At 30.4% G+C, this 12455-nt stretch overlaps 1 protein-coding gene across 1 annotated transcript in view; it reads left to right on the forward strand.

The window, feature by feature from the left end:
• LOC118200681 (peptidyl-prolyl cis-trans isomerase-like) overlaps nt 1-12455 on the forward strand; it is a 32448-nt gene that overhangs the window by 15748 nt on the left and 4245 nt on the right. The window contains exon 2 of the mRNA XM_035372638.2: nt 7474-7504. Coding sequence (XP_035228529.1) covers nt 7474-7504 — 31 coding nt within the window. The remainder of the gene's footprint in view (nt 1-7473; nt 7505-12455) is intronic.

A 12455-nucleotide genomic window follows, 5' to 3' on the forward strand; every position in this document is an offset into this window, starting at 1 on the left:
GTGTATCCATGTACACGTGTACCTATTTTCACTTAAAAAAAAATACCAGAATTGCACAAAAATGGCATTGTGCACACTCTTTACTTATCACCTTGCTTACACTTTAAGGTGGGTGATAATCAACATTCTTTGTTATCCGTACGATACGTTGAAAATGCTTGCTGTAATTAAAAAATATTTAATAGAAAACTTCTTTTAACTTTCTTTTTTGTTATCAAACTTTATTACATTTGATAATCGTAATTTTAAAAATTGTTCTATTATCTGTAAGATTGTATTAGAATGAAACTTCCCAATACTTCTACCCTAATATATATTTTCGATCCTTTGATTATTTTCACTTGTGTTTAAGCCCTCGGATAAAGGTTGTACTTGCACAATAACCATAAATTGCATATTTACTTCACTAAGGAAATTTTAAATTATATTATTTTATAGGTGTTAGGAGACGCTGTAAAATTGAAGTTTTAAACATTTCGGAACAGCTTTAGTATTGGTCCTTTTGGCGACAAACTTTGGTCACCAAGGTAGACCCGGCTTTGAAAATCGGGGAAAAAATGGCTGATTGTCAACAAAACCTGATCTAGACTAAATAACAATTTTAAAAAATAAGCTCTTGATTAGAATAAACAGTCTCTCTTTAATTTTCAACATTTCTAGTACTGCTATGATAAATTCTTGAAACACTACCGTAAATGTATTTATGGCAGTGATAATGTTATGAATAATGAAATTTACAAAAGGTTAATAAATGCATTTCAAACTAGTTAATGTTACTTTAGTTTCTTAGATTCTGTTATTAAAAGAAAATAATAAAAAAAATATTTCGAAGTTAAGGAAATTAAATTATAACGAGTAAATTTTGCACCAGTGTTAAATACTTTAAGATTAAATTTTTTAATGGAAAAAATATTAAGAAGAGTGTATTTTTTAATCACTCAATTTATTACAAGTGATTTATCATTATAATTTAAATGTTAAAATTAAATTATCATAATGAGTAAATTTTGTACCAATGGTAATCATACACAACAACAATTATCATAACTAATGATTTCTGTGAAAGATTTGAACAGTCATTGGAATCCACTAGAGGTGGAGTGATAAGTCACTGAACAGTAATAGTTCAGGCTGGCTATATGGGAGTTTTTGTGGTTTTCCTTACGTGCAATGTGAATGAGCCAGTTTCTCTTAAAATGTCCTTTATGAATTCACCTTTCTGCTAGCCAGTATATGTGAATAAGTGTTGCATCTACAGGTAAAAAAAAATATGGTCAATATGTTTGCAAAATCCTGTTCAGTTTTGGACAGCATTTAAATAAGTAATTTGTATATGATGAAATAAAAAATGCATTACACTATTTCATGTAGTGAATAATTAATCAGGGAACAAAGTATAATGTAACATTCTTTTATTTTGTAACCAGAGTTTATGTTTGGGATTTTTACTGTCAATTTCCCTGTCCGTTCTCCTACCAAAATCCAAATGAAGTTTTTAGTTTGTAAAACAAACCGTGTTTTGCCTTTAGAGGCCATGTTACTAGGTTGTAAGATAAGATTTATAGTCTTCAGTCCTGTTTATAATTGCTGATAGTTGAATTCCATGCCGGTTAAGTTTTGAACCAACTTTACATTAAAATGATTTGTGTGTAGCCTTTGGCTACAAATTTATTTGAATTTCAATTTTACATTTGAACTTAATTGTTATCATGAGTTATCTTGCCACAAGAGGTTGACTGAGTCGCAAGCACAAAGTGTGCCTTCTGTTCAGTACATTTAAATTTTTTAATAGAATAAGAGCATATCTTAATAAAAATATATCTAAACTTTATAATAATTACACTTAAAGACATTGTGAAATCAGTATCTAATTGCTTGCCATGTAATAAAATTTTTATATGTAAATTGTACTCTTTTATTCTGGAATTTTTATTACAAAAAATTCAGATTTCTGTTAGATTAAATGATTAAGTAATGTAGAAAATTTGCATAAAATTTAAAATAAAATGTCGAGTGTTATGTCAACGTACTGTTAATAAAAGTAATAATACTCAGTGAAGGTTATTTAGATATAGCTATTAGACTGTGAGATAATTCATGCAATTACATATCCCTATAGTTCTAATTTAAGAAATGAGGCAAAGTATTTTTAGACCATGGTAATTTTGATCATTGCCCATTTTAAGACACATCTAAAAGTCTAAATTTGCATGTGGTTCCTTAGCAAAGGAAACACCAAGAGTTTACCTCATGTTACTAATAATGTTCTTTTTTTCTTTTGAGGGGGTGGAATTTATAATATGCAGAGTTGACATATGAAAAAATGTCAAGACTCGTGTGATGTAATATTAAAATTGATGCTTTTAATATTACATCACATGAGTCTTTCATGTGATGTAATATTCACATTCAGTTTTAACTATCAAATTTTTGGCTCTTTTAAAAATATTTTAAATGTTGTGCTTTACTAACATGAAAGTAACTAAGAAAAATATGAAATTTATCCCTCCTGCCATCAAACGTGGCCTTCGAGAAACAAGGCCCTACAGCTCAGTGACGTTGAGTGTGTGACGTCATTCCAGAGAGTGCATCCCTTCTTGGGGTGAAGAGTGCATCCCTTCTTGGGGTGAGGGCAACGCTGGGTCAAAGGTTGTCAGTCGCCATTGCTTCGAAAGAAGAGGTTGAACTGAAATTCTTGACCTAAAATCTTGAGATATTAACTGCATTCCGGATTTTCCTGCAGCTGAATATATTAAATTTGAGGTTTTTGGCAATTTGTGAGTGGTTCCAGAAACAATATAATGCCTTACATGTGCTCAGTGCCGCGATGTAACGGCAATTACAAATCTGGACCTAAAGTGCACATTTTCGCTTTTCCTAATGATGCCGATCTGAAAAGTGGATCTGTGCAATAAAGCGAAAGGACTTCATTCCAACTAAAAATAGCAGGGTGAGCTTTTATTCTTATGATTTCATTGATATTCAAAGAAAAATTAAGTAAATTAAATATTTAATATGTTTAATATGTCTGTTTTTAAACCCAAAATCATTTCCAATGAAAAACTAGTGTTAAATATAATAGTAAACAATAACTAGTGTAAAATATAAAAGTATACAATAAATCATTGCCAATGTAAATAAGCAGTATAATAAGCTTTTGTTTCCTGCAATTTGTCTTAAAGTGAATTCTATAATTTTTTTAATAAATGCATGTTGCTTCATACAGTAGTTGGACAAAAATATGGAAACACCTTGTGAAATGCATGTTTGAAAAGAAAGATTGATTTTACTGAAATATGTAGGTGGCGCTGGCATTTTTGACTACTGACGCCACCTATACAACTTCGTAAATTTGCTAAACAGTTCAGTTGTTGTCGGAGTACTGTTAAGTGAGGTTGTCATTGCATTATGTCAGAGTTAACAGACTTCGAACGTGGGCGAAATTGTTGGAGCACTTATGGTAGGTGCTTTCGTAAGCAAGGTAGCCGAGGTGTTTAGTGTTTCAAGAGGTACTGTATCGAAGATTTATTCTGCATATTTGAAAAGCGGAAAAACATCTGCTAAATCACAGCGCGGACGAAAGTGTGTCCTGAGTGATCGTGACAGACGATCATTAAGGGCAATTGTGACGAAAAATAAGAAGACCACAGCTGCAAAAGTTACTGCTGAAATGAATGTTGTGTTACCGAACCCTGTGAGTACCAAAACAATTAGAAGGGAGCTTCATAAACAGGGAATTGCTGGCCGTGATGCAATTGAGAAGCCACTCATCAGTGATGCTAATGCCCGTAACAGGAAAAGGTGGTGTTTAAGTCATAAAGCCTGGACTATAGAGCAGTGGAAGCGAGTAATATGGTCTGACGAGTCTTCTTTCACATTGTTTCCCACTTCTGGCCGAGTTTACGTCTGGAGAACGCCATCTCAAGCCTATAATACAGACTGCTTGTTGCCAAGAGTGAAACATGGCGGGGGCTCTGTTATGGTTTGGGCAGCCATATAATGGTTCTCTGCTATCCCCATGATAACTGTGTCAGGGCACATGACTGCCAAGACTTATGTGAACATTTTGGCCGATCAAGTTTATCCCATGGTACAAACTTTGTTTCCCGATGGTGATGGTGTCTTCCAAGACGACAAAGCCCCTGTTCACACAGCTCACATTGTCCAGGACTGGTTTTCTGAGCACGAGGATGAGTTGTCCCATCTCCCCTGGCCACCACAGTCACCAGACCTAAATATTATCGAACCTTTGTGGTCTACATTGGAACGGAAAGTGCGTTCTCGTTATCTGAACTTGCCACCGTTTTGCAGGAAGAATGGTATAATATTCCTTTGGCAAACATACAGGAACTGTATTTATCCATTCCGAGAAGACTGCAAGCTGTTTTGGATGCCAACGGGTTTCCTACACCATATTAAGCAAAGAAACATGTTTTTTTAAAGGTGTTTCCATATTTTTGTCCAACCCCTGTAAATTGCATGTGAATATTTTAATGAGTAATTAAGTTCATAATACTATAGTATTATTTAATGTATAATAAATTTTACTTCATATACTGCAGATTAAATATTCAGTAGAAAATTCAGTGCTTAATATAAAGCAATAATCGGGAAAATATACAAAATCTGGAACTTAAAATAGCATTTGTAATATTTAATTTATCTCGACTTTTATTTTAAAACCACTTGTCATTGTAAGTTTTAGAGATATGAAAGTAATAATATTTTTAATTTAAAAATTCAAATTCGTGTGCTTATAATATTTTAAGGGAACACATTACCCTTTCAACTCTTTTTTTGTCACATGTTCAAGTTTATTCTGAAAATTGTAATTAACATATCTAAAAAAAATTATAAAAAAATATCGTTAAACCAGTTGTTTATAAAACATAGAACTATTTTTAAAAAATTTCATTTTTATAAATTTGTTATTACGTTTTTTATATTAATATTTTTGCTTTAAATAGCGGTTTTTTTTTTTTTTTTTTTTTTTTTTTTTTTTTTGTGTGTGTGTGTGTGTTTGTGTATTCCTTGAAAATGTAAACAAAACTGTGCTTGGAATACTGTATGCTTCTGTTACAAGATTTAATGAAACATTTTGTTGTCATGATTAGGAAAAAATAGAAAAAAGGCAATCTTATTAATTTAAATAATTTTTCAAAAATAACTATTGAAGGTGCAGTTTTGAGATTTTCCATATGTATTTTAAAAAGTTCCAGTTTAGCCTATAAAAAAATTCGATAGTTTGACGATATTGTTTAGTACTGTGTCCCCTTAAAGAGCTGTTTGAATGAAATGATATTAGAATTCACTGTATAATGACGTGTTTAAAAATAATTCTTAAATGTGTTTCAGTTGTTTCATTTTCGGGATATGTAGGTATGCGAGCTCCATTTTCAGCCAGCTGACATCATACGTGAGGCAAGGGCTTTCGATGAAAAAACTGGGAAAGATACTATATCAGTATGCTTGAAGGTTCCGAGATTAGTAAAAGGTGCAGTGTCATCGATTATGATTAGTTGCCCATCATATTTGACTACTTCGAAAGCAATCCGTAAAGATCCTGTGACTAAAAAGATAGAGCTAGAGAATAAAAATCTTGCTGCCGCTATTCAAAGAAGCATGAAGGAAAAGCAAAAGTATGATGAAGACGGAGAACTGCTAAGTTTGAATGATTTATGCAATAAGAAAAATATGCTACAGCTTTCGGATTTCTGGAAATTTTTGAAAATTGAAGATTATGTCTTGATTTTTAATATTCAAGATGAACCTGTACCTCAAATACAATATTCCATAAAGATTAATCATGAAATGTTGGTACAAGCATTTTCTAATAATGCTTCTTTGAAAAATATTGGTAAATTAAAATTTCCCATGAAAATTACTAACATAAATATGCTAAATGAAGTCTTAAATGAAATTAAACATGCTAGCAGTAATGAAGATGAAGTCATAAGATTAAAACTCCTTGCTGCATTAAATACACTCTCTGATATTAACTGCATTGATAATGAAAAAGAAAATATTATTAAATTTATAATTGAACAAATCTCAATTCTTCTCCAAACTTCGAAAAGGTATAATCCAGATATACTAATTTTTGCCTCTATATGTTTCTATATATCACCTCAGTTGTACAAATTTTTGAGACAAAGTGGATACATTTTACTTCCACATCCAAATACCATTCGTAATATTAATTTAAAGCACAATGTTGATCCTAAACAAGAACAAATGGATTATAATTTCTTATTGTACACAAAACAGAAATTCAGATTTTTAAATGAAAGTGATAAAAAGGTAGTTTTACTAATAGATGAAATTCATGTAAAATCTTATTTTGATTATAAAGGGCGTAATTTAACGGGAATGGCTCAGATACCTGAAGTCTTAAAGCATGATATTTAATTAAATGCTAAGATAGTATCACTTATTTAATAATTTCCTGTTTACTTTACATCGGAATAACATAAAATTAGCTTTTACTAATAAATAAGCGTGCTGTGGAATCGCTCGCTTTCAGTGGAGAAGGAAGGTTTCTTCGCACTCCATACGGTGACGTCACGATAAAGCTGGACGGCCTTGTTTCTCGAAGGCCACGCATCAAAGCTCTGACCAAATTCGTTAAAGTTACGTGGACAGAAATGGCGGCATCTTTTTCAGCTCCGTATTTAGCGTTACCATAAATAACTAAGTTATAATCTTTCATTTATCGTGACAAAATGTCGCCCAAAAAATTTCTCACCAAAAAGGACTAGTACTAAAGCTGTGCTAGCATTTTCTTACAAAAATATTTAAAATATTGGGAGATTAATTTTTAGCCTCAGAATATTTTATGATCATCAACTGGTGAATAACAAAAGTAATTTAAAGTACTTAAATAAAATATTCACTTAAATTAATCCTTAGAATAGTTTATAAACAATAATTCTGCCATTCTGTAAGATATCTTGTGTATATTATCCATTGAAAAGCATCATATTTGTTATATCAAACATTGTTATCTCCAACATGAACTGTGAGCAACTGTTTTCATTACGAAAATGACCATACCCTAGAGAATTCTAACACAAAAGAAAGTATAAACAATGAAAAGGAGAATATTCGGCTTAATTTATTTTTGATGCATCAATTCTTTCTTAAAATCTTAATTGCAGAGTAACAAATAATTTTTCACTATCTAGAAGATATCACTAATGATATCAAGAGTTATCTACACCAGCAACATCCCATTGTAACAGCAGAATTAACGAGGAAGGCTTAAAAGGTGAAGGTTAACTCTTCCAGCCTTATAACTGAGGCGTAGTGCATATATATCTAGCTCCATAATTAGATTAAACGGCAATACCAGTTTGGAGATATTTAATGTAATCTTTGTTGTGTTTGTATATTGGTCTTGTTCATTTTAAATTTGCTACATAACTAAATGTATAATTTTTGTTTAAATTTTCTTAATCCAACTTTTTTTTATAGTTGAGAGCTGATGTTGTTCCAAAGACTGCTGGTATGTATGTAGCTGATATTTATTCTTTAAAAGTTGTGAGAGTAATTGATCTGGTCATAAATGTAACTGATTTTGTTTGTGCTATTAAAGAATAATTTATATTTAATATTTGTGTTTCAGTCAGCACTAAATATTTTCTATATTAAAACTTATTTCCTCCTATTGTTGCTTCTCCAGTATTGCTGAAATAGTGATCTAGGTATTAGGGTAAATTTCATTAAACTGTATTTTGTTAATGAGAATTGATTTAATAGGCCCTCAACTGATTTTTCGGATTTAAAAAAATCTTTTGTTGCTCGGTCTGTACAGTTAGGAGAGCCTACTATGGTTGCTGAGGTTCGAATCTCGTAGAAGACATGGAGGTTTGTAAATGTATAAGTGAGATGGATAATATAATAGCAATTTGTATAGTTTAATGACATTTGCACAAAAAAACACATCGTAATTATTTTTCGATAACTAAGAGCGATTTTTATTTTGTTTTATAAAATTCTAATCTGTTTAAATTACAAAAATAGATTTTAGTAGGAATCTTAAATTGTGTAAGTCTTTTGATACCCTTCATATAGTAGTCGCTATGTTCCAAACGCCAAAATGTTTTAAATAAGGTATTTTTTCATCCATACATTATTGTAACATTACTTTTTACTAATTTTTAGAGGAAAGGCTTTATAGTTGTCTATTTTAAACTCATTTTATTTTTATATAACTGAAAAATAATCACTTTGGTCTTCATGTTTCACTTATTTGGGTTATTTTAAAAATAAAATTACCACCAAATGCTGCAATCCTCGTCAAAATTAATATACACACAGATATGCAAATAAGTTAAATTTTCCATAAATTGTAACCACACATTTATGTAAAGTTATGCATAATTTTACACTAAAGTGTGGAACATAAGACTGATACATTAGCGAATGAAGCAATATTATGCAGAGTAGGGCAATCAAGATTGCAATCTGATGACAATGCGGTTAATATTCAAATGTGAAATGGATAATTATTATATTATCTAGGAATTATTAATCTGTAAAATTGCTGAAAGAGGTATTGAATGCTCTGCCAAAATATCTCTGCTAGATTTGAATTTCATAATGAATGTATCCTAAAACATGTTCAAAGTCAAAAGTTTGAAACTTGATGGCTAAATGCAAGTATGAAATTATGCATGTTAAAATATTTGTAATTAGTTTGAGTTTTTATTAAATAGCGTAAGGCATTTATCTAAAGCAAGAAATGCAATCATGGAGGAATTTCGAAGAAAACTGAACTTTGTGTGGGAATTAAAAATAATGCATGTAATTTTCATTCCACTTATATTTATACATATTTCTTATGTAAAAATTTTGGGTATATTGTAAATTGTTACTCGAAAAATATAGTGAAAGCACAGAAATTAAAGATTTGCATGTACCGAAAATGAAAAATTTGTAGATATTTAATGTGACCATGCTTATATTTATTAAATTGACCCGCATTTTGAGTGTGAATTAGCACTTTGAAAAAGTATTTTTGGTGATTCACAGACAGATATGGTTATCTTTTGAATGGGTTATAATTGGTTCCTTTGTCGAGTATAAATGGTGGGATACTAGAGTTTCTGAGCAAGAAGTGAAATTTAAACATTTCAAAATTCTTTTTTATAATAGAGAGCTCTTGAACAACTTTGCTTTTGGAGATGTGATGCGATTTTTTTAAACATGGTAACATTGATAAATTTCATTAAAATTGTGCTAGTATACTGAAATTATTTTTGAAAAAACATTTAAATAAAACATTTGCATTTTTCGATGTCATATTATAAAGTTACATTTTGGTTACTTATGCAATATTTTGAATCTGAAAGATAAACTAGATATGGTTCTATGCAGCACAGTTTACAAAAAATCTTGGCAAAATAGTTGTGTAATTATTTAAAAACTTCTTTTTAATTTTTTCATGGTGAGAGTTTTCCCCACGTATAATTGTTTCAGAATTCACAGAGTGGTCATAGATTTTCTCTATAAAATTAATTTTACATCTTTTCCCTCTCTCTCTCTATCTCTTTTTTTTTTTGTTTCAAAATTGATAGGGGTAAGTTTTCTTTAGGATTTAAAGGCAAGATTTATAGATCCCGTGATTCTAGAAGTTTCCTGAAAAATGTTCCTAGCTTTAAGATGTATTGGGTGTATTTTACAGAAAGTTTGTGATGAATTTCTTACTTTTTGGAGAACATCTGGAAGAACAATGAAAATGTAATATAGTACAAAGTCCGTAATGAACTATAATCTGGACCTCAAAGCCACAAACTTACACATGCGTGCCTCCGATAGTGAAAAAAGTAACAGAAGTTGCTGAAAACGAAAGAATTTCGATTGACAATGTAGTCTTTATTCTCAATACAGCAATTACAGGACTTGAACAATGAAATATATTTATATTGACACTTATTTTCAACCAAAAAATGTACAAATCCCCTTTTATTAAGACTTCTTGCTTTTATAAAATTGACCCTTATTAAAACTGGCATTATGCTAAAAAAAGTTTTTAAAACTTGCTTTCATGCATAAGATTTCTTGGTGAGAAATTCAGTTAACCCTTTGCAGCATGGTGGGTCAACATATGTCCCACCTAATTAATATTTATTTTCTCAGTTAGCAATTTCCATTAGAAATTTTCTAATCTTTTAAAAATAATCTATTTTAGTTATTTTTCTCAGTAGATGTTACTATTATACCAGGGCTTAAGTTTATAAGCAAAAAATATTCAAAATAGGATCACGAGTGATATCCATATCTCGCATTTTTCCATATTTTAAAAATTTTGGTATACAATTTATGATATGTATGATTCTTTTTAATAAAGGTATTTTATTTTCAAAAATCTTAATTGGATTCAATATTTTATAGCATTAATTTTGCAGTTGAAATAAGTGGGTAAAAATTTGTCCCACCACACACTTGAATCTTCGCTCAATAGATGGCAGCACTCACGATTATTTTTTCTTTTTTGCATCTACTTTTTTCGTGATTGCGTGCGCTTTTACATCTGTTGTATTCTCTGATGTGCTAAAATGTCTAGAAAAAAATTAACTCAGGAAGCTTTGGATCTTTTTGCTGAATTGCCATCCGATTGCGACTCAAATGCTTCAGATGTCAGTTCTGATTCAGATGAAATTGAAATCCAGGAGAGAATAACTGAGGTTGAAGTTATTGCTGAAGAAGAAAGGGAAGTAGTTATAATTTGTTTTGCTTTTAAAGACACAGACCCATCTATGCATGTGGATCGGAAGTATCTACCCAAAAATTTAAAAGACAAATTTATGTCAAGAGAATATATAAACTTTTCAGTTAGCGATGATTCAATTTATTGCATAAAATGGAAGGATAAAAGATCCGTTTCTATCCTGTCTTACTTGGAAAAGGCAACTGAAGTGAAAGAAATTAATAGAAAAGAATGAGATGGAAAGAAAAAAAAGTACTGTGCCCAAACAGCATTATTTCATACAGTAAGAATATGAGATATGTCGACTGATTGATCAACTGAAAGAACTACATGAAATAGACCGCAAAAGCAAGAAATGGTGGCACGTTTTTTTTTTTTTTTACTTTTTAGATGCGAGTATAGTAAACACATTTATTCAAGTTTGTTCGCGAACCTGATCATGATGTAAAAACAATGAAAGATTTTCTTCTCTCAGTTATAGAAGGTCTAATGGCGCTTGCAGGCAAGAAAGAGCTGAAAAGAAAACTGAAATCCCTGGTTCAAATAAAAACCCATTCGTACAACCAGAAAAGAGACTAAAAAATGTAAGTAAAACACCAAAGAGAACGAGCAGGAGAAGATGTGCATATTGCAGCATATCGAAAGAAGAACAACGAACATTTTGGATGTGTGAAACATGTGAAGTGCCTTTATGCTTACAAAAGAATGAAACCATGTTTTTCAAAGTTTCATGAAAAATTACTTTTTTTCAATTTAATCATATATCATTTTTGAATCAAGGGCCAATTTTAATATTTTATTTAGTATCATATGTACAAGTATCAAATTTTAATCTTAAAATAATATTCAAGAAAACATTTTCTTTTGTTCCTAAAGTTTAAAAATATTAAATATATACTATATGCAAAATTTTACAAGTCATGCATATATGCAATAAGTACAAAATGCATTTTAGTGTGTTTATTATGAATATTTTAGAATGCACGCTTTATTTTTTTATTCATTCCACATGATTTTTTTCCCTGCTATACACCAATATGCTATAAGACGTGCTAGTTGCATGGTGGGACATGCGGTATCCCACCTTCAACCGTAAAAAATAAAAGCGCAGAATTTTTTTCAAGCCTTAAAGGCACTTAAGTAAGTCCATTTGACTTATTCTTAGGCATTTTTTTAAAGATTAAAATATATTTTAAATATGCGTGTCGCAAAGGGTTAAAGAATGTTAAATATTTTGCATAATCTGCTGAATAAATCTAGTGTTTTTTCTTGCCATACTGGCTGCAGATAAGCTTTTGCTTAAAACCTTATTTGGTTAGAAATATTGTCAAAAAATCCTAAAATGCAAGTAGAATTTTTCTTTGCCTGTTTTTTTAAAGCATGTTCAAAACAATTTTTATACATAATTTTTTTCTAGAACACTTAAGATCAATTTTAATTTGTTTTATTCATTTTTTCAAAAAAGCAAAAATTATAAATTTCAACAGACATAAAACATTTTATTTGAAGCTACTCGGTAGCATATGTGATTTTTCTTTTAAACATTTATTCTGATATATAAATTGCATTTTCAGTTAATTTAGATGTACTTTAATAAAGAGTTAAATGTTGTTCTAGCACTATCAATAATGCTACAGTCGGAAACTTAATGACTCATTACTCCCTCTTTTTGTTCCTGTCTTATCACGAGTTGGGTTGTCTGATAATGCATAGAAATATTTGCTGAGCTCAATATATATATATA

This window comes from Stegodyphus dumicola, chromosome X1, assembly GCF_044657685.1.
Source record: "Stegodyphus dumicola isolate Sdum_Otavi_A_Nest chromosome X1, ASM4465768v1".
NCBI classification, from domain to species: Eukaryota; Metazoa; Arthropoda; class Arachnida; order Araneae; family Eresidae; genus Stegodyphus; species Stegodyphus dumicola.